Genomic DNA, 23,911 nt, shown 5'->3' with positions numbered 1-23,911 from the left:
AATTATCCATTCTAGGACCTTTCAAGCTGTGTTCTCTTGGTCCTGATTGTGGAGATCACACAATATTAATTGCACAGAAATACACACACACACACACAGAGAGAGAGAGAGAGAGAGAGAGAGAGAGAGACAGACAGACAGACAGACAGACAGACAGACAGACAGACAGACGGTGTTGTTTTCAGTGAACTGGGAGCATTTCCCAGTACCAGGAAAAATATGTAAGATGGCCACACCTCACTCTTCTCTTTATTGCAGGGAAACAGCAGCTCTTAGAACACCAGGGATTCTTATTGTTTGGTATTCAAACAGCTCACTTACCAATCCTAGCTCGGACTTTGGCTAAAAACATTAATAGGGGAGGGGGAGCAGCAAGACTAGCTCTTTTCATAGAACTAGCATAGGATACCTGCACATTTTGCTTCATAACTTTCTTTCTAGAAAGGCTAGAAACTTTCTTTTTAAAAATGTAAGTTCAGAGTCTGGGGCCCTGCCTGGAGTTGTCGATGAAGGCTTTCACAAGCATGGGCACCATGTTTGCAAGCCCTGTTCCAGGAAACCGTATGTGACATTTAAAATGTGTCTCGTGGAAGATTTCTCATGAAGGAATATGATCTTTGGGCTGAGAAAGGTCCCCCACCCTTGATATGGCCACAAATCAGTAACAATGCACCAGCAATGCATTGTGGAGGTCCTAGATTTAATCCCCAGCATTTCCAGTCAGAAGAGTAAGATAGCAGGTATTAGAAAAGCCCATTCTTTTCTGCCAATGTGGTCAGCATAGACCACAATGGTCTGATCTGGCATCTATGCCAACATCCATCTATGCTCTGTGTACCTCCCCATTACTCTTGGAACTACACTGCCCCTTTCCCAAATTCCCAAGATGCAAAGGAATTGAGGCGGCAGCATGCTGCAGTGGCTGCAGCCCTGGCAAGAGAGAGATCCACGATTGTTAGTTCCTTGCTCAAGCCATGAAGTTCCTCTTGGCTGGGTAGTGGTTCTCTCTCAAAGGGTGAGCCACCATCTCAGCTGCTCACTGCCTACCAAGTTGTGGACTACCACCATCACCTGACTCCTGAACATGAGGCAGGACACAGGAAGGTTTCAGCAGGGACAGTGTAGAAGAGACATTTACTGCCCTAATCTATAAGCCAAGGGTTCACAAACTGTGGTTTGTGGGCCGCCAGTCCATGCGTTTCATTCAAGGTAGTCTACGGAGTGGCTTGGACTGTGTGGTTGAAGATGAGATGACGCATCCATCACATTAAATATCCATATTGATTTTAACTGAATTTTATTTGTATTTCTTCTGTTGTGTTTTATCATACAGCAGTACCTCGGGATGCGAACGGGATCCATTCCGGAGCCCCATTCGCATCCTGAACAGAACGTAAGAAGCGACAGCGCGTCTACGGGTGCGCGGGTTGCATTTCGCCGCTTTCGCGCATGCACGTGACTTCATTTTGACTGTCTGCGCATGCGCGAGCGGTGAAACCCGTTACTTCTGGGTCGCCGCAGAGCACAACCCGAAAGCGCTCCACCTGAAGCTTATTTATCCCGAGGTATGACTGTATTGCAATTTAAATTCTATGGGGATACAATAAACTACCATCTAAAAGAAATAAAAGAAAGAAGAAAAATAACAGTCGAAAACAATACCACATCATACACAACACAATGCAGATGCTGCAACAGGAATCAGGTATTTAGTGTCATGGCGCATAGCCTTTGGAATTCCTTCCTGTTAAATATTGAGTGCAGACCATCTCTGTTGTGTTCTTGCTTTTAAGCAGAGATCTTTCCCAAGCTGCATCTGTCCTGGATGCTTTTAAAATATGCCTTTATTGTTTTCTCACTTGCTTGCTACCCTGGGTTTTACTTCCTTCCTGCTGCTGCTGCTGCTTCAGTTAGTGTTAGTGTTGGACCTTCCTTTTGTTGAACTCAGAAGTCCATGATGGCTGCACGCGAGGTTGTACTCAGAATGGCTTTGTTTGCTGGGAGTAATAAACCTTAAGGTTTGTTATTACTTCAAGCAGAAGTCATAGTGGACTATTGATTTGTGCATTCTGCTGCAATATATGTACAAAACTAAAACAACAACCAGCAGCATCAATGCCTCAGAAAAAAGTGCTTCTGTTTAGCTGTTTTTACTATTATCCACTGAAAGATCTCCCTGCCTCTGTGTCTGGTTTAATCATGCATCTAAGCCAGTGCACACCACCATTTAAGCAGAGCAGCATTTGCCATTTTATACCAGGATGAAGAACTTTTGACATGGGGCCAAATGCAGGACTCCAGACCTGTCTAACCCTCAGAAATCTCCCCAGGCTACACCTCTCACTGGCCCTGCTTCACATGTGCTCAAGTGTTGCTATGGATCATTTGGACACAGAGGAATGGTGGGAGGCACCAGTTGGGGAGCCCCCAAGGGAAGGCTCAGAGCCTGGGGAGTGGTGGTGGGACGAGGATGAGGGGTCAGAGGGAGAAGACTGGGAGGTTGTGTTCGATGCTGAAGGAGTAACAGGGCTTAGTGAGCAGAACATCTGTGGCAGAGAGCAGTCCAGAAGCAGAAAAGTGGGAGGTCAAGAGGCAGAAATGAGTCAGGCTGGTGCAGTCATGTGTGTCTCCCCTTCCTGATGCAACAAGCTCCTCTCCCTGCTGGTCTCCCAGGACAAGGAGAGGCATGAAGTGGGAGGAGCAAAAGCAGGCATGCTAGTGTAGTCTCGGATTGCTTGGGGAAACCTAGGAGAGGGGACATAGGCAGTTGTGGGAAGGTGGGAACCTTTAGTCTCTGCAACTGCCTCATAGGGGCAAGACTTACCAAAGAGTTGCTGTAGTCATTAAGCCTGGCACTCCCGAGCAGATTGTTTCTTCTAATAAAGCGTTAACTTCATGTACTCTGGGTGATTTATTGTGGGTTTGCTCCTGTCAAGTATTTTTGGAATGTCTCTTTGGCCTCTGATAATGCTTGCCCAGATGGATGGATGTCAATGTATCCAGCACATTGTACTAAGTTAAGACTTACCATAGCTGCTCCACTCACTTTTGCCTCTGGCATGGTGTCATCAAGAGGTTGCCCAGAAGGGAATGCAGCCCTCAGCCTGCTGCCTAATTTCATGTAGGGATTGGGGGTGGGGGGGGGAATGGGCAGCAGGAACAGGGAGAGGAAATGTGTCAACTCCAGTTCTGCTCATTGCTGGTATATACCCCTCCACAGACTACACCCATGGGAATGTAAGCCCTCAATTGGAAAAATATTGCTAACACTCATTCTAATGCCTTTTCCCTGACAGCCTGGATGTCATCTAGAGGGCCATCACTTACATTTCATGCATAACTCTAGGAGGAGGAGCTGGTCCTTATGGCCTGAAAATCCTGAAAATCCACTCCTCACAGTGTGGCAGCACCCACACTTTGGAACTGTCTGCACAATTTTTAGTGACATTTTTGTCCAGATAAGTAGAATGTTGACACGTATTTCAGTCCTGCCTGCTGGCTTTGCCCAGTATCAGTAGCCTTCCCATCATCCTCAGGTCACTTGGTTGGGACATAGAGCAGGGCCTTCTCTACTGTGGCACTAAGTTGCAGAACTTTCTCCTAGAACAGCCTTCACCAACTTGGTGTCCTCCAGATGTTTTGCATTGTAGCAACTGATTGGCCTGTTGGAAGATGTAATCCAAAGTATCTAGGGGGCCTCAGGATGGCGAGCTTCACCTTTTCAGTTTGGCTTGGCATTTTATTTTTATTTATTTCATAAAATTTATGTAGCACTTGATTGCAAACACACAGACAAAACTCCCTCCAAGCTATTTACAAATTTCACTCACATTTAAGCTGTGGCCATTTTTTCCTGCATTACTGAATTTCTACAGGCTTGACTACAATGTTTGGGGAGGGGGGAATTTTAGGCCAAAAGGCAGCATACAACTAAATATTTTTTAAAAGGAAAAAAAAATCCATCATTGTTGTGGTTGCACAACACATGTACCAAGACATTTTTGTGCCTGAGGCAATAAATAGAGAGAGATGGGGAACCTTTGGTCCTCATGTTGTTGGACTCCAGCACAGCTCCAGCACAGTCAATGGTCAGGGATGAGGGAAGCTGGAATTCAGCAACAGCTGAGCAGCAACAAGCCATTCCCTCGCCCTTCAGCCAATACTTCCAATCCCTCTTCAACACCCACCTTTGCCACCAAGTTTTTGGGCACATGCTCCTGATCAATCTACCATACTGTCACCCAGCATCAGTAAGTGTAATTGCATTTTTATCCTGAATAACATTTCAGCAGAATGGTGAAATACATGAGTAAATTATTTGGGCAGGAGCGAGTTTAACTGCCTGGCGGTCATCTTCCCAACTGTCCTGCTTGTGAGCGAAGATACTTTGTGCTATTTGGGAAAAGATGTCTCTGCTCATCCACCCTCATGCACAGAGACTGAACACTGCAAGGTTCAACATCTGCTCGCAAGTTCTTCTTCTTCTGGTCTCAGGGGCTTGAAGGCAAGAGCTGCTTAAATGAAACAGTGGAAAAATTCAGTGCAGCTCATACTGGGATGTAGCTATGACTGCCTCCCTGCCCCTTCCAGCAAATGAAAAGGCTTTCCAATGTGAAAGTCTCTCCTGAAAATGAGTCACTTAAGGATTCTCTTTTGATGCCCCCCATTCCTTTAGCCTTGCCAACTGACAAAGGATTGGGGCGGGGGGGAGTGATGCCAGTATGGGTTCAATGACAGATGGGACTGCCTGTCCTTTTCCCCAGATGCCTGCCCCCTTTCCATCCTCATTTATTTGTTTGTTTGCCAAGTGTGTGAAGTTGAATGTGCACAAGTTACATGTGTGTAAGCTATGGGCTTACTGTACTCCTTTTGCAGACTTAGGTAATGCCCAAAGTGGTGAAACTTCTCCTTTATTTAGGGAGTTTTACTTCCAAACTGATAAGTACTCAAGCCCCCCAAACACGTACCTTATCCACTTTTTTTTTATAGAAAAAACAATCGCACAAGAGCACACAGCCATAATGAAAATGCAACCAGTCAAAAGTCAGGCTCCTTACTAGGCAGCTGCTGACCATTAATGATAGAAGAACAAAACACACATTTGACTACACAAGGATTATGAAAGAGTTTGCATTTTATACATAGATTATGTACATCAGTTTTGGACACGTGGGTCTTTTTCATGCTGATTCCAATAGAAAACTATTTACAGAAGAAAACTAAAACAGGACTATTTTCAATGAACATACACTTGTTGGAAGCTCTAGCAATAAAGTAGTCCTGGAAAAAAAGCAAGTGTTGGAAGAGTCATGTACAAGAAGATGAATGGGGCGGTGAAGCATCTTACAGAACATGAACACAAAGTAAATTAAAATGCAACACCAAATGGATATCGAAATATATAGATACACACACAGAGGAAAAAAGTATAGTCCCTGACTGCTTCTCACTACTTTGCTGAAGTTGTACTCAGTTTTGCACTCATTTACACTTAAGCAGCTATGTTGATTTGGCTAAAGTTGAAGGGAAGATACAAAATAAATGAATACTGACCAAGTAGTAGATTCAATATTTAAAAATAAGCAACCCCGCCCCCCAACCACCTCGTCCCATTATTTTGTCTTAGTTCTACAGAGTATGCAAGAGTTTGCACTTCTTCCCATTAATCCCATCACAGCCCAACACCCCAGTCTCTTTTGCAGAATGTGTAACACTCACATCTCACACCGTGGTAGCAGCACAGTGCTGTAAGTCTGCCATTCTTCCTACAACATTGCATGGGTTTCAGTAACACAAATGAACTCAGTGGTTTGTAGGTTAAAAGTGCCACCACACTGAGAATTTGGTTTGAACAGGAACACATTCATATGGAGAATGTCGTGTATGAAATGGATCTCGGCAAATCCAGTTGCTGCTTCACCTTGCCAATTTTTGTAGGTTTGTGACAGTTCATTTTTTACACCCACCCACGCCAAGAAATTAGCAGAGCCTGAATCCCTGGAGATCGCAGGACATTACAAAGTAAGTATTCTATGCACACATGAGTTATTGGGAAGCATCAAATGGAGACTAATTTGTCTGCAAAAGGCAGCCCCAGGAGAATGATTAAACCTGTGTTCCATGAACAGAAAAAACAGGTTCGTGTAAGAATTGCTGTGCTTGGTGAATTATAAAGTAGTACAAGAAAATAATGTACAACCTCTCTCCTAAATTAAAACACTACAATTTTGGCAGCCCGGGGGGGGGGGTGTGCTTTACATATATATAGATTTTGCACATATTTTAAGTCCTTGTTGGAAGACAGAACATCTTTATGTTAGAGTGAAATTTCATCATTTAAAAATTAATAAAAGATCTCAACACCTACAAAAAGAACTTTCCAAATGAAGGAACAATAAATAGGTATAGGCATACCAAATATTTATTTTAATATACTTCAATAAAACCTGTTGATTGCATTTTAATGCAAAACAAATGGGATGGGGAACTTACAGAGCGTGTAATGCTCCTACCCCCATGTACAATACCAAGTATATTTTACAGGTTTTTCTGTATACCTGTGTTAAATACTGGCGGGTGCATCAGAAAACAGACATTGATAAATAATTTATTGTTCACCAATTAGGAGTGGCTTCACAGATACTCTGAATCTAGTTTAATGGCATAATCTAATTATGTCAGCCAGGCCCAAGATTGACAAGTGGGGAGGGAGTGATATTTTAGCAATTCCTAGTGTCCTCCCAGAGACATCACCTTGCCAACAAAGGTCCGTATAGTAAAAGCCATGGTTTTCCCAGTAGTGATGTATGGAAGTGAGAGCTGGACCATCAAGAAGGCTGATCGCCGAAGAATTGATGCTTTTGAATTATGGTGCTGGAGGAGACTCTTGAGAGTCCCATGGACTGCAAGAAGATCAAACGTATCCATTCTGAAGGAAATCAGCCCTGAGTGCTCACTGGAAGGACAGATCCTGAAGCTGAGGCTCCAATACTTTGGCCACCTCATGAGAAGAGAAGACTCCCTGGAAAAGACCCTGATGTTGGGAAAGATGGAGGGCACAAGGAGAAGGGGACGACAGAGGACGAGATGGTTGGACACTGTTCTTGAAGCTACAAACATGCGTCTGACCAAACTGCAGGAGGCAGTGGAAGACAGGAGTGCCTGGCGTGCTCTGGTCTAGGGGGTCACGAAGAGTCGGACACGACTAAACGACTAAACAACAAGAAGTGTCCTCCCAATACTAACATTCTTACTTTGAGGAAAGATCAAACTACTTTGACACTGGTTTAAGTATGCAGTAGAACAGTTTCTCAACCCCCAGGTGTTGTTGGACTACAACTCCCATCATCCCTAAACACTGGTCCTGCAAGCCAGGGATGATGGGAATTGTAGTCCAACAACTGGGGACCCAAGTTTGAGAAACACTGTAGTAGAAAATGCTCTACCTGTCTCTTAACACTGTTTTTGTATATTCCAATGGCTTACTCTGTAGACCAGGTATGAGAAAACTTTGGGCCTCTTGATAGTGCTGGACAGAGATGATGGGAGTTGTTGTTCAGCAGCATCCAAAGGACCAAAGGTTCCCAACCTGCAACACCTTTTTCAAGGCAGGATACTAATACTATTATGGAGGTGATTTAACTGTGAGAAACAGCATTCAAGTTTTATTCAGTCACGTGAAAGATGAATTCAAGACTGTGCTTGTTCAAAGATTCTGTCAGTGGAAGTTTTTTGTGTTCAGAAGTGCACAATTGTGCATGTTGGAAGCAAGGAGGTTTGCTCTTATTGGGGAAATGGTAAAAATGTCCTTCTTAAAAATAAAAAATGGCCACACCTACCATTATCTTATTATCTAGACCACAGTGCACTCTGAACCTTTAACGTGCAGAATTTTGCAGCATGCCAATTTTTGGCAAATGAGCAAAATGAGAATCCTGGAGAAGTTACGAGCTCCACAAAAGCAATGGGCTTAGATGTATTGCTTGGTTTGCTTATGAAAAGGGGGTTAATATTCTAGGCTAGGACCCAAAACTCCACATTAATACAGTGGCTGAGACTCTCGTCCCCCACTTCAAACCAAACCATTTTCAAAACCAAGAGGAATGTCACTAGTTGTTTGACTTACAGCCTGGGTATACAAATCACCATCTGAAGGACAAAGGCCTGGATTTTATTTATTTGTAATGAAGAACAAAAGAGAATAAACACTTTCAAGAACAAGAGAACGGATAGGAGTGAGAGGAGGAGGAGGAGGAGGAGGAGGAGGAGGAGGAGGAGGAGTGAGCTGTGACATCTCAAAACAGAATCCACTTTTGTACATTGTGGTGTTTGAGTGCTGCATGGTGGAATGCCTAAAAATCTTGAGGTCTGGGCTCATTCTGCATCCAACTGCACCCAACATCACACCAGCTTTTTCTATTAAACTGTGCTAAGGTGATTTTATATTTCACAAAATCTACAAAAATGATATTTATCTTTTCTTTCTTGTAACAGACTGAAATTAAACCTTAAAAGGTTTTCAAAGCTAACATTAACTAAAAATACAATTATGGGGGAAACTGTGAAAGGAAAGGTCTAATCTACAACAAATCATGCTCTATTTAAAAGCTTCATGAAACAGTTTAGTGTGCTTTTTATTTGGCTCAAGGATGCCATCTACAAGGCCTGCCTTAGGCTCACAACACACGCTTGAAGGGAGGAAGAAAAAGCAGCTAGTCACAAAGTTCACTTTGCACATATGTTGTGAAAGCATTCAAGACCCCCTGTACCCCTTTTGCCCCACACTACAAATTTAACCCAGTAACTATTATGTGGTACTGCAGCCAACAGCAATTCAACAGGGAGTTCCTTAGGTAGTGGAGAGTTAAGAACAAAGAAGTATGTTTTATCATTTGGACAAGGAAGAAGAATTTAGTTTGAAAATTGCAGACACACAGCTCAAAAATGAGAAAAGAGTCTGGCTTTTTCCATTTAATTAAATAAATGTATACAGTCATACCTCATGTTGCATCTGCTTCAGGTTACGTCTTTTCAAGTTGCGTCCTGTGGCAACCCGGAAGTACCAGAACAGTTACTTCTGGGTTTTGCCGCTTGAGCATGTGCAGAAGTGCTAAATTGCACTGTGCATGTGTGCAAACGCTGCGCTTCTGGATGTGAACGCTTTGAGTTGTGGACGTGCCTCCAGGACGGATTATGTCCGCAACTCGACGCAAAAATCCATACATAACAAAGAATCAGCAATGGGTTGGGACTCTTCCACTGTACAGTGAAGTAATTAAATGAAAGGTTAATTTCAAAGACATGGTAATTTATCTCATTTCTACCATTCTCATCACACTGTAGAGCAAAAGGGGGAAAGTTACGGGAACACCCATTGTGGCACCGATGGATTTGTCTCCAAGGCCTGTAAATAGGGCACAGAATAGCTTCTAAAACGATGGGGAGTGGAGATACAGATGGACTGATTATAAGAGGTGCAATCTCTTACTAGCCAGGGTGCGTGGTGTCATAATGGACCTGCTGCATGAACTGTGGCTCTAGTACAAAGGGGTAGTGGGGGGGTGTACAGGAAAAGAGGAGCTACCATCTTGCCTTATGATGCATGACCATGCATTGCTGCTGCCAGGATGTAGCAATCCCCTTCCTCCTTTTCACCCTGTGCCCAGCAGCTGTTCTTTCCCCCAACTCAACACTTTTGTTACAACAGAAATAGAGGGAAAGGGAGAACAAGAAATAACATGGGGGAACAGGAATCTCTCCTTGCCCCTCACAAGCAAACAAACAAACAAACAAACAAACAAACAAACAAACAAACAAACCTGATTTGCAGCTTTAGGATTACTGACCACACAGTGCAGAGGGAACAGCTCAATGCCCTGAACCAGCCAGCTGCCCAACGCTTTTGTAAATATTGCAAAATAGAGCTTCTTTAGGGCTCAGTTTCACTACTCCGTAGTAACAGAAGTCAGGAGCAAGATGTAAAGTCCTGACAAGTCACAATATAAACCTGAGATTTATTTATTTGGCAGTTTTACCTCAACATCCTTAACTCATAAGCTTCTGTACGACTCCCATTTAAATCACGCCATATGTCACTGTTAAGTGTCAGACAATGAAAATAATTTAAAGAAAGTGGCATCCATTGTCCAACAATACATTGAAAAAATGATTAAGTATCAAATTAAATAGGATAAATAAAAGCATATTTACATTTTTTTTCTTTAGAAAACCAAACCTAATAAATTCAAACTGTGCAAACTGAAGAACATCCAACACTCAGATGTTAGTCCTTTAAACTTTACGTTACCAATCTTACAAAAACCTAATATTCAAAAATACACATTGCATCTATTGAGACACAAAGAAATTGCAAAGAAGTTTAAGACTAGTAAAAGAGTTATCACAGGCACTTCACATGTAAACAATCTACAGTACAACTGAAAAAAAATATTTTGGCACCAACCTAGAATACTGAAAAACCCACATAAAACTTGTCCTTTATACTGTATCTTATTCTGCTATCATCATCATCAATATCATCAATATCAACATCATCATCATCATCCGCCCAACTAAAATACGGGAGATGGTAAAACAGCAAGAAGTGCAAGAAATTAGGGACACAATCTTCTGGAAACTGGAAAAAAATGCATCACATGATTTATCATCCAGATTTCTCACACCATGCTGCAGTGATTCTTTTGTTGTTGTTGTTGAAAAAAATGTACATAAAATAATTTTAGACTTCTTTTAATGGAAATGTGATTAAGAGCTGCTATGCATATTATATTTTTAGCGTGGCCCCATAATGCACACACTAAAACCATAATATATGCAAGACAGCATTGCACATTTTTCAAAATGCATCCATGACAAAGAACCAGCAACGGGTTGGGACTCTTTGCCATATAAAAATCTCCAAAGCTCTATGTTTCTTGTTCATTATAAAACGTGTGCAGCAAACCTAGGAGACAGCCTAACACAGTGTAGCATAAAATAGGAAAAAGAAATAATGAAATATTAATAAGAGAACTCAGAATGTGTACTACCTTGAAAAAGAGATTTTGATAATCTCAAAATCCCTTATAGCTCTGGATTAAGCAAGCAAGCAGTACAATTCTTTACCATACTGGAAAACTGTCAGTTTAACATAAACGTATGTTTAAAGTAAGGCGCGGTCTACACGTGAAACTCAAAAAATTAGAATATCTTGGAAAAGTTCATTTATTTCAGTAATTCAACTTAAAAGGTGAAACTAATATATGAGATAGACTCATGACATGCAAAGCGAGATAATGTCAAGCCTTTATTTGTTATAATTGTGATAATTATGGCATACAGCTGATGAAAACCCCAAATTAACAATCTCAGAAAATTAGAATATTAAATGAAATCAGCAAAACAAGGATTGCAAATAGAGCAATACTGGACCTCTGAGAAGTAGAAGCATGCATATGTACTCAGTACTTGGTTTGGGCCCCTTTCACATCAATTACTGCCTCAATGTGGCGTGGCATGGATGCTATCAGCCTGTGGCACTGCTGAGGTGTTATGGAAGACCAGGAAGCTTCAATAGCAGCCTTCAGCTCTTCTGCATTGCTCAGCCTCATGTCTCTCATCTTTCTCTATGGGGTTCAGGTCAGGTGAGTTTGCTGGCCAATCAAGCACAGTAATCCCATGGGCACTGAACCAGGTTTTGGTACTTTTGGCAGTGTGGGCAGGTGCCAAGACCTGCTGGAAAATGAAGTCAGTATCCCCATAAAGCTCGTCTGCGGAAGGAAGCATGAAGTGCTCCAAAATCTCCTGGTCGGTGGCTGCATTGACCCTGGACTTAATGAAGCACAGCGGACCAACACCAGCTGATGACAGGGCTCCCCAAATCAACACAGACTGTGGAAACTTCACAATGGACTTCAAGCATCTGGCATTGTGTGCCTCCCCATTCCTCCAGACTCTGGGTCCTTGGTTTACAAATGAGATGCAAAAGTTGTTCTCATCAGAAAAGAGGGCTTGGGACCACTGAGCAACAGATCAGTTCTTTTTTTCTTTAGCCCAGGTAAGACGCTTCTGGTGTTGTTTCTTGTTCAGGAGCGGCTTGACAAGAGGAATACGACATTTGAAGCCCATCACCAGGATCCGTCTGTGTGTGGTGGCTCTTGATGCACTAACTCCAGCCTCAGTCCACTCCTTGTGAAAGTCCCCAACACATTTGAATGGTCTTTTCCTGACAATCCTCTCCAGGCTGCGGCACCTTTTCTTCCACACTTTTCCCTTCCACATAACTTTCCATTAATGTGCTTCAATACATCACTTTGGGAACATCCAATTTCTTCTGCAATTACCTTTTGAGGCTTTCCCTCCTTATGGAGAGTCTCAATGATGGCTTTCTGCACAAGTGTCAGGTCAGCAGCCTTCGCCATGATTGTGCTTCCTACTGAACCAGACTGAGAGACCATTTAAAGGCTCAGGAACCCATTGCAGGTGCTATGGATTGAATAGCTACTGCACCTTTACACAATATTCTAATTTTCTGAGATTGTTAATTTGGGGTTTTCATCAGCTGTACACCATAATCATCACAATTATAACAAATAAAGGCTTGACATATCTCGCTTTGCATGTCATGAGTCTATCTCATATATTAGTTTCACCTTTTAAGTTGAATTACTGAAACAAATGAACTTTTCCACGATATTCTAATTTTTCGAGTTTCACCTGTACAATATCTGGCCTGCAATCACTTCTGATGGCTTAGGGTGTTCCTTTGAAGGAAGCTGAACTGGAATCAATCCACATCAACACACATCATGGCAACAAGTTGGTTCTCTGAGTGTCCTGTTACAGGCAGGAAAGCTGTGATGCTTTAGATGAAGGTATTTCAAGAAGAGCTTGAACAGTAACTCCAACTTTCACAAGGCCCCTTTCTTCCAAAATGTGATGGGGCAGGCAAAGTCTTTCCTAGGAAAGAAAATGACTTTTCAGTATGGTTTGTTGCTGTTAATGCCCACACAGACATCCTAACTTTCCAGAATAGCAATTTACTCAAATGTCCTACTTCCTCAGGGATTGGGAACCTCTGGTCCACACCCAGACACAGCCCATGGAGGCTTCCCTTCCAGCCCTTCCTCCTACTGGAACAAGTTAAAGACATTCCTCCTCTCCCTCCCACAATTGTTCATACTTTGAAGAAAGGCCTGCCCCCAGCAGTTGTTGAACTACAACTCCCATCATCCCTAGCTTGCAGGACCAGTGGTCAGGGATGATGGGAGTTGTAGTCCAACAACAGCTGAGACCCACGTTTGAGGAACATTGCACTAATGTATCTTGCATGAGTCTGTTTTATTAATAAGTTTTCCCAGCTTATACTAATCAACAGCAAATTCTTCATCATTTGAGCAGGTCGTCACCCCCAAACCTATAAAGCCACACTATTGCTGAGGTTTGCTCAAGTGAGATGGGGAAACCAGTGGCCCTCCAAATGATATTGGACTCCCAATTCCTATCAGTCTCAGGCAAAATGACCAGTGGCCCAGGTTCACCCCCTGGCATTTCCAGGTAGGGTTGGAAGACTTCAGTGTGAAATCCTGGAGAGCCATTGCCACTCAGTAAAGTAAGTACTGAGCTATATGGACCACTGGTCAGAGTCCTGGGAAGGCAGATTTTGGAAAAGGGATGACAACATCCCTTTCCCAAAAGATCTAGCAAAAGTTAAGCTGATCTGGTTGGTCAATCAGAAAATCATTTCAGCATTTTTACCTGTGGGACACCTAGTTTTTTGCAAGCATCAAGGAAGTTTTCAACATTTCTTCGGCACTTTGCCATACTGAGTTTAGGCTGTTAAGAGGGAGATACAGCTGTCATTATTAATATTTTTGCAAAGAACTTGAAGCTTTACATTACAAATATACAATAGCAGAAGCTCTGATCACTTAAAACAGTGGTCTTCAACCAGTGTGCAGCAGCACCCTGGAGTACCTTGAATGATGGTCAGGGGTGCTGTGGGCAACACTGGTCTCTGTCCCTCTTTCCTTCCCTCCCTTTTCTGATGCCCTCTCGCGTCTCTGCCTACCAAAGGCTTGCACAGCTTTTTACTGCAGCAGCCCTGGCTATAAGCTCTGCAGGCAAACTCTGGGACGCACCTCTCTTTGGGGTGGGGGGGGGGCACCAACTCAGAGACCAGGGACGGCAGCAGTGGCTGCTCGGAGGGCTGCCAGCTCTGCAGGCAAGGAGTGGTGTAACTGGGCTCCTGAGCCCGACAGGGGAGCCACAGAAAGAATGTAGTTGGTCAAGGGAGCCATGGACTCAAAAAGGTTGAAAACATCTGTCTTAAATTATCACTTAAAGCAACTGATCTTAACGCACAAGGTTATAAGGAGGCTTACATAAATGCATTGTGAAGGGATGTAAAAAAAGGGAATGGCCATGTCTGTTTTGAGAATAGATGGCTTACTCACCACAGCTGGTGATGGGACATGAATACTGGCAACAGATCGAGGTCTTATATGATTGGCTAAATGGCACAGAACCACCCCATCCATTAATGCTGCTCCAATGTCATCTGGCAAACTGACCTTCAATCGGGACTCTAGATTCTAGGAAAATAAGAGAGTACAATAAGGATAATGCTCATTTCAAGGCCACTTTAAAAGAAGCCAGGTTTCATATTTTCTGTGTGTATTATTTAACTAAACACATTCAAATGACATGAACGTTAACTCTGCAAACCAAGGAATTCATTTCAGACAGAATAAAATTACATTGCGCAGCTGCTTTATTTGTTCTCTCTCTTCCCTTAAGTGCTCCATTTTCCTCCTCATTGTGAATCCGGGGTCTGCGGCACTGTAGTCCTGGCGAGAGCGGCCAAAAGCTGCAAGTGGAACGAGGAAAATCTGAGGAGGTTTTGTTTCCTTAATTGCACTGTTCACAAGAGTCACTACCAGCAAGACAAAAAGCCACTGATATTAAAACTAATCTCAGTAAAATGTTCCTGTACCACTTGATGACTTGAATCAGAAAATAGCTTTCTGTTGGATACCTGGATGAAGAACACTCTGGATTTATGCAAATCAACAGAAATCAAGCATATTGCTGACAGTGTGGTGAAGCATATACAATTCCAGTTGTGTAAATGGATTCTGACTTGGGCTCAAACAAGCATATAAACTACTTTGTCCCAAGAGAGATCATTACTCCATCTGGCCCAGGACTAGCTACTTCAAAAATAGCTCTCCAAGATCTCACAGTGGGGCTTGGAAATATGTCTGCCTGGGAGCCATTTTACTAGTGAAGGAGGAGATTGCAAAGCAAGGGCTCTGCAACACCAAGGCTCAACTCACATCTAGCCCCCCCCATCCACTCACCCAGAGGTCCCAGTCTATAATTTTTTTGGGGGGGGCTGCTTTGGTTCAGGATGGTGCCCAACTAAGTCAGGCTTAAAAGCAGACTCAGGGACATCAAGCCACAGCAACTAATTTTAATGGGTCAACTGAGCTACATACAACCAAATAACCTTTGCTAGTTTTGTTCAATCTGCATATTCACATCCTCCCTAACCACCTCTGTATGATTCTCTGCTGAAAAATCACCTTCTAATGTGACTATTTGATTCTCCTACAGCAGTTTGTGAAGGACTTCTCATGCAATTTCAGCATATGTGAAAATATATGAATTATATATCCCAGCTTCTAAGAAACCCACAGCAAGACTGATAAGAGCAATTCTATCCTTTTGCCACCTCCAAAATAACCTATTTTCCATGCATCCCTTAGATGTTCAGTATGTGTGGAATGGTGCCTACCTGATCTGGGCTTCAGTCCAAAAGGACCATGAGAATTGCCATCGGCCCTTTCATAATCCTAGGGGTGGGGGGAGAAGGATGTCAGAAGGCCCCAAAACATAAAGTCACACAGAAGATTGTTTTCATGTGGCAAGTACATAGTCTTCCTTGACAGAAAGGGGGAAATGTTTTAATTTTTTTTTTTTAAATTTAGCTCAATTATAATATTGTATTTGGGGAGATGCTACACCAAGATTGCTCACTCCTTTCTCTCTTCTCTGCATGCGTAACAAACATTGGCTGTCGCCAGGGGAAGCCCCAAGGAAATGAACTGGGCTTATACAGGAGAATCTTTTCTTTGGAACACAAGCAACACTTAAAACATGAATTCATCAATAATTCATTCAATAATTATTATTTTTTGGTCATGAAAATGGGATATACCTTAAGCAGTTAGAAGCTTACTTTTCTGTCATACATTATAGCTACTGTATAATATACTCCAGATAATTCTTCAAAAGAACTGTCTTTGAACAGTATTCTCTAATTTAGAAAAGAACGGCATATTTCATGTGAGTTCCATGCAGCGGTGTTAACAGGTAGTGAAAAACACACTGACACAAACAGACTTGTACCTCAGATGACACAGGAGACTGTGGGGACACATTAGTATTATCACTGTCTTGCTAAAAAGAAACCAAAAAGATGGAATTATAAAATGAAAGATATGTTTTTAAATAAAAAATTGCATGATTATGAACATGTATGATATACAAGTATTCTTACACATAGATGTATGATTGAACATGTGTATGCACACCAAAATAACAGCAACAACTAAGACATTGCTGCTCAGCAGTTTCACAATGAAGGATTTGGGAAGTTTCTGAACCTTGGTCCTTCTGCAAGCGGAACAGTGTGCCATTTTTAATACTGCATTTAGGGCGCTGAACTCAGGAAACTGTCTGCTGGAGAGTTCAAACTGGATGCCATGGCCAGCTGGAGAAAGCAAAGAACTAAGCACAAAGCTAACAATGGGAAGCCCTAGTATTCACTGGGGAGTGTGGTCAACATCTACATTAAAGCTATTAACTGTCATTAAACGGTCAGATATAGAAGTCTGTATGAGCTTTTTTTGTATGAGCTTTTTTAAAAAATGATATCTGGTTTCTTAATCTTTCTAAATTCCCACTGGAGTTTGCCCCTGAGGCATCCACCAACCCCCTTAAGTTGAAGAACACAGCATATCTGGTGAAAAAACTTCTTAAGTGATTAAAAACTAGGTGTTATTTGGGAAGCTTCAACAGTATAAAGACAGAGGGGAGTGGGGAGTTGGGACACACACACACACACGATTCAGCTGCACTAGGAATTCTGCCAGTGAACTTCTAAGTAGAAACTATGACCTGGACACTTCTGCATTCAGGCAATGACTGGGTTCATCACATTTTCCCATTTCATCACGTTTTGCCCAATTTGAGTTAACATTTCAGTCAAAGACCCGAAGCAAAACAATTCCTGCAGCGCATGTGTTTGGTTGCCTTGCTTTCCTCTCCTTTTTACCCCCTTTTAAAACCACTCTGTCACAGAATTTATTTTTTTAAAATCAAGGTTTTGAGAAAACCAAAGATCCCACTGGTCCCTGCATTCCAGAATACCCCCTCTTTCAAAACAACAAAGCTGATTCAAATAAAAACTGCTAGAAATGAAAAGTGTGCACCTTACCCCATTTGCCGCCTAATACAGAGCAGCACCTAAAAAAATTAACATTACCAGCATGCACTGCCACTGTTAATCACTTAGTGGAGATGGCAGTGACAATGAGAGAAGCAATAAGGGAAAAAAGTGGGGGAGACCCTAAACTCCATGCGAAGTTCAAGGAACTGAGCCTCAACACTTTAGAAGCTCATGTTGACAGACACCATGGAAACAAAGCATCAAGGTACCCTACACTGGACAGGATGAATTCCATCTTTACAAGCAGCATCGGCTTCCCAGAGGTTTAGAAGTTTTGTACATGAGTCTAAAGTAACGTTACAGCCAACTGGATCAGCACAAGTTCCAATTCCTTATGCAGTTGGCTTCTTATCACAGTGCTAACTCACCTCATCATTTTCATTGCCACTTGAACTCTTCCGGGAAGACTTGTACTGAAAGGCAAACAGTTTGTTTTAAACAGCTATTTATACCATATCATTTATGTTATGTTGCCAGAATCCACTCCTTAGCTGTGCTGCTGCCTTCTGGACCTGTGGCCACAGTTCATGCCTTTTCATGCTGTCCACAATGTCAAAAGTCTCATGGGCATTTTAGGGTGGCAACTGACAATTCTTGTGTTTGAGTGGGCTGAATCCTGCCCACGGGTTAATGATCCCCAGCTTAAATCTTCAAGTACAACAAAACATATTACATGTTCTAAGCAAAAAGAAACTGAAGGACATATATTTGACTTCCTTCCATATTGCAAATGTCTTTTACAAAGCCACAGCATGGTATGTGTTTCTTCTCCACGATGTACTCAAAACTGGATTTTGAGGAAGCTAGTTTAGCAACTGCCTTTCTGTAAAATTACTATTTCCGGAACAAAACTGTTTAAGGGTTTGGTGGGGAACTTGTGGTCTTCCAGGTGTTGCTGGACTACAACTCCCATTATCCCTAATATTTTCAATATTGTGATATATCAACATCATGATATATAAATGGAAACTGCTACTACTTAAAGGTCTTAAACTGATAACTGATGATATTATCAATCACCTCATGGTGACTTTCAACAGCAGGAAAGCCAAAATGCATCCCAACAGGACTTTTGGTTTTGGGCTTGGTTACCAAATGGTGGTATTCAGGACAATCCAAAGTATGGCAATGAGTCATGGTGCATACAAATAATCTGAGACTGTCAAACTGCCAGCAGGCCTGCTAAGAGACACAAGCGGCAGCAGCCTGAGGATGGCAGAATCAACAATGTGGGGGGGGGGGCAGAAGCAGTGGCAGCCTGCAAGGCCTTGTGGTTGTGATAGCAGTAGTGGTGGCAGCCTGCAAGGCCTTGCAGCAGTGGCAAAAGCGGTGGTGGCCTGTAAGGCCTTGTCATGGTGGTCACACACCCCTTTTTAGAACCTAACTTCGAAGCCGCATGGATTGGGGAGGGGGAGAATTCTGAAGCAGCTATGTGACCATTTTAACCGCAAATATCAATCAAATACCGATTTAAAATATAGTTTGCTTTGAAGTGTGACACTGTATTGCGCTTGTCTTACTGTACATCCCGGAATTTTTAAGCGTCATGAGTGAAACATCTGACAAAGTCAGCTTCATAATGGAAGACATTCTATATTTCAATCCAACTTGAAGCTTCGCACAGAAACCTCAGTTATGCCCACTGGGTTCCAAGGGAAAGACTTCTATCCTCAGAAAGCAGGCAGTGCCCTCTGGTGGTGAACTCTTACTTTCAAATTTAAGCTGTGTTTCTGGTTCTAGAGTTCAGCACAAAGTCAAAGGGAAATGCCAGCAAGTTGAAAGATTTGGGAAATCTTAACAGCAGAAGTAATTTTCCCCATCTTGCCATCAGTATAAATTTTATTTATTTTAGATAGCATGGAAGAAAGACAGGTGCTTGGAGTCTCATACCAATATGGGAATACAGCTGAAGAGTATGGTTAAGCAGACATTCTAAAATACCTAGTCCAGTATAAAAGGCAAGGCATTGCTCCAACAGCTAATGTCATTGCTATGCCTCATTTTGTAATGGAAGTAATTAAAGACACAGACATGGATGTGGTTGCAGGTTAGTACAAACAGCAAATACTGGATACTTCCTGAAAAGGACTAGGCACATTTATAGAGAAGATTTGCTGATAATTATAACATCCTTGCGAATATGCACAGAGAAGTTACTAGATTGCTGGAAGAGGAAGGATGTGAGGAGGCAGGCAAAGCTATAGCCTTTCCGATGTAGCAAGAGCATTTTCTTGCAGTGCAATACTGAAATCACTAGACCCTAGTGCATAATCCTGCTCAAACTCTTTTTGCACGCTTTCAGCCTCTTCTCTTCTTCTCTTCCATAATTTGCATCAACTTTTAAAAAAGAGAGTTTGATATCAACCACTGTCTGAGGTTCAAATAAGTCAAATTAGGCTTTTGTTATATGCTTTGAATGGACTAAGATGGAAGTTGACACTGAAGTAACACTGAACTTCAGCTGTTTTTAAAAGGAGTAGTTTTTGTATTTAGATTGTGTGCATGTGAGAAATTGGCTATTTAGGAACACTTTGTGTGAAGAGTTGCAATCTCTTTAAATTATACCAAATTTCAAGTGAGAAGATGGAGTCTAAGGGAAGAATTTTTGTTCACTGAATGGATTTTCTTCCAGCATACTCAATTTGTACAAAGTAATGTCAATCACACAGCACTTAGCTACATAAAGTGCTTTTCAGCACTTCCTGTAACAACCATGCAAAATTGCTCTTTATTTTCATTTTATTCAGTAAGGAAATCAAGGGTCTCAGTGGATCTAGGCTTCTGACCTCAGTCTGCAAGTACAGCTAGACACAACAGATATTTTCCTTGTATATCCTCCAAATGCTTACTGACTTAAAACAGAAAAGCTAGGAAAACACAAATTCACGGTAAAGCAACCCTCACAGGCTAAACATGCAACATGAAATAATGCACAAAACCAACTAGTATTTGACACCTTGAGCTGTCATTCAACAACAACATGCTGTTGAGGGGGGAAATTCTATTTCAGTTGTCCCTTGCCAAAAGGTATGGCCAGGGTGATACCTTAACCTAGGCTTTCCTTTTTTTATATAATAAATCTTAATTTTTGTAGAGATACTCAGGCCGCTAATCAGATTAAGCATCAAATTTGCCACCATAAAGGAACAACATACCTTGAAATATTCTTTTCTGATTTGCTTGCTCCGCCTTCTCTCCTCATTTTGCCAGATAACTGGCTGCATGTCCGGCCAGTGTTGCTCATCTGGGTGGTCCTTCCGATCCTCCAGTGACTGATGGGAGAAATAAGTAGCTTCATAAGACAAGAAATTCCACTATGACCTTCCAGCAAGCAGTTCAGATTAAATTATGTACCGTATTTTTCGCTCGATAGCACGCACCTGACCATAACACGCACATAGTTTTTAGAGGAGGAAAACAAGAAAAAAAAAATTCTGAATGAAACAGTGGATGTATCATTTTTGTGCTTCATGCTGTGGCCACAGACATGTGATTTGACGGTGAGTTTGGGGTAGCCCAATGCAAAAATCCTGAGAATCCATGTGGATCTGTGCTTTGTAACCACGTTTTTGCACCACTGTGGCCCCAGGCAACAGTGGGTGCATGATTTATTTGGTGCAGGCTGTAGCCATGGACATGCTATGTGATCTGATGGTGAATTTGGGGTGACCCAATGCAAAGATCCCGAGGATCCATGTGGATCCATGCTTTGTAACCACGTTTTTGCACCACTGCAGCCCCAGGCAACAGTGGGTGCGTGATTTTTTTGGTGCAAGCTGTAGCCATGGACATGCTATGTGATCTGATGGTGAATTTGGGGTGACCCAATGCAAAAATCCCGAGGATCCATGTGGATCCATGCTTTGTAACCACATTTTTGCACCACTGCAGCCCCAGGCAACAGTGGGTGCGTGATTTTTTTGGTGCAGGCTGTAGCCATGGACATGCTATGTGATCTGATGGTGAATTTGGGGTGACCCAATGCAAAGATCCCGAGGATCCATGTGGATCCATGCTTTGTAACCACGTTTTTGCACCACTGCAGCCCCAGGCAACAGTGGGTGCGTGATTTTTTTGGTGCAAGCTGTAGCCATGGACATGCTATGTGATCTGATGGTGAATTTGGGGTGACCCAATGCAAAAATCCCGAGGATCCATGTGGATCCATGCTTTGTAACCACATTTTTGCACCACTGCAGCCCCAGGCAACAGTGGGTGCGTGATTTTTTTGGTGCAGGCTGTAGCCATGGACATGCTATGTGATCTGATGGTGAATTTGGGGTGACCCAATGCAAAGATCCTGAGGATCCATGTGGATCCGTGCTTTGTAACCACGTTTTAAGTGGGGAGGGAAGGAAAAACACAGAAGGGGCAAGGAGCACGAGAGGGGTGTGCAGAGAAGCAGCTGGCTAACAATGCAGGAGAGGGGTTTAACAGGAGGGAGGAAAGGAAGGCAAAAGTTTCCCCCCACCCACCCAAGCCAACCCTCTTTCTCTCTCTCTCCCACCTGCATGTTTTCCGGCTGCCTGTGAGTCCCTAGAATGCTGGACGCAGCAGCAGCAGCACCAGAGCACGGAGAGGAGGAGGTGGTGGCTGTCGGCTGCGCTCCTAGCCGACGGAACCTGAGCCGGGTGGGCTGGAGCCTGCGCGCAGTGTGACTAAGAAGGAATTAGAAGGAAGGACGTGATCCATTCCTTTCCCCTCTGCTTGCCAGGAGGGAAGGGATTTCCCTGCTCTTTGTTGCGTTTGAGCAAACACAGCAACCGAAAACAGAAGAGGGTGGGCAGTAAGACCCTGAGGCAGAATGCAGGAAAGCAGCAACCTCCTCTCTTTAGCCTTCCCTCCTCCGCGCGATCTGATTTTTGCCCCTGTACTCGGGCCAGTCGGCTCTAGGGACCACACATTCGCTCAATAACACGCACAGACATTTCCCCTTACTTTTTAGGAGAAAAAATGTGAGTGTTATAGAGAGAAAAATATGGTATATCCTGGTCCTCAGAGTAGTCTGCTGGAACCACGCTGAATGAAAAAATAAGTAGGGGCTCCCCAAACCAGGGATGTGGAACCTTTTTTACAAAGGTCACATTTTTTCATGGGCCACCTTCAAGTGGCTAAGTGCCAGTAGGGTTTGGGGCAACAGATGCATAATAGGCTACAGGTCAGTCATGCAAAAGTCAGAGGTTCCTACACAGGCTTGGAGGGTCACATATGGTCCCTGATCTCGAGGATCCCCACTCCTAAACAAAGAGCTCTGAAAATCAGAGAAGAGTTTACTGGCTGCACAGCTAGATTCACCCCTCATTACTTCTTACTTAGGGCATTGTAAACTTGCTGATCAGAGCAATGAAGATGTTCCTACTTCCAGTCAAGAAACTGAATTACATTTGGTACCAACTTTTTTGTTTAAGATAACAGTACCGTGTGTAAAAAGTTACTGAGAGGAAAGTAGAAGGGTAGAGTAAGAAAATGACTATTAAAATATTACAGTGGCCACTAATTTTCCCATTTAGTCTAAATTATTGTCATTATGTTTCCATTTAAGTAGCCTTGCAGTTGGGTACAGGACATACAAGAGAATGTAGTGAAAAATACCCGAAGACTGATGCACACAACTACCTCATTCAGGCACAGCACTAAACTATGCTTTATACTAAAATTTTGTATTACATGAATGAACCTGAGTGACCCTGAGGTTAACATATTCCATTACCTATCAACTCTTTTGATGTGGCCATTCTGCTTCCATTTTTAATTAACCAGAGTTTAGCATTATATCTGAATATGGACAAACTGTGATTAAACTGTGGGATACTCAAACAAGCCAGTTTCAAATTCTGGTTCATGAAGCTGGCTTGTTTCAATAAACCGCTACACTTGATCTTAGCCAGAAGGCTGAGAAGTGATAAATGGTCATAAGATTAACCACATTATGCTATGGGGATTATGCTGAATTGTGTTTAGCTGAACACATGTGTGAAAGCTTTCTATCTCCTCATGGCTAAATAATGCCAACCAGGTTGCTGCATGTAGTTATGAACTTCCATGTTTCTGGAATAAGCAAGCCATTCATGTGTATGACTCATGCCTCAAGTCTCTGAAAGACTGCTTCCTTCCCCACACTCTCCTGGGTGCCAAGATCAGCAAAAGGGGCCCTCTTGATAGTTCCTATGCCCTCAGAGGCTTGGGTAGGCCCAGGAAAGGGCATTATCTGTGATGTCCCCTAAACTGCAGAGCTCCTTCCCAGCAGAGGTGTGTCTGACACATTCATTATACAGTTTCCGAGGAATACTGAAGTCACACTTCTTTACCCTGTATTCTATTAAAATTTATAGCCAAATAACCAGAAAAAGGAGTGTTTAGAGTCCCAATCAGGTGTCATCTTGTTTTGACACAATTTTG

The 23,911-nt window shown here is 42.6% G+C and overlaps 1 protein-coding gene across 5 annotated transcripts in view; it reads right to left on the bottom strand.

Annotated features, from left to right (window-relative positions):
• Positions 1 to 8,154: 8,154 nt before the first annotated feature.
• Positions 8,155 to 23,911, bottom strand: part of LRCH2 (leucine rich repeats and calponin homology domain containing 2) — a 57,967-nt gene continuing 42,210 nt past the window's right edge. For 2 of the 5 annotated variants that reach the window (XM_083595392.1, XM_083595393.1), the window contains 7 exons: positions 20,668 to 20,784; positions 17,881 to 17,925; positions 15,797 to 15,854; positions 14,757 to 14,866; positions 14,454 to 14,591; positions 13,756 to 13,833; positions 12,253 to 12,957 (listed from right to left, as the gene is read on the bottom strand). In XM_083595392.1, the coding sequence (XP_083451518.1) occupies positions 12,838 to 12,957; positions 13,756 to 13,833; positions 14,454 to 14,591; positions 14,757 to 14,866; positions 15,797 to 15,854; positions 17,881 to 17,925; positions 20,668 to 20,784 (666 nt within the window). In that variant the 3' untranslated portion in view covers positions 12,253 to 12,837. The other 3 variants (XR_014543542.1, XR_014543541.1, XM_083595391.1) reach the window with 3 other exon arrangements.

The sequence above is a fragment of the Podarcis filfolensis genome, assembly GCF_964270895.1.
Source record: "Podarcis filfolensis genome assembly, chromosome: Z".
NCBI lineage: Eukaryota > Metazoa > Chordata > Lepidosauria > Squamata > Lacertidae > Podarcis > Podarcis filfolensis.
The sequence above is the reverse complement of the archived record's forward strand: the minus strand, read 5'-3'. Positions and strand labels throughout refer to the sequence as shown.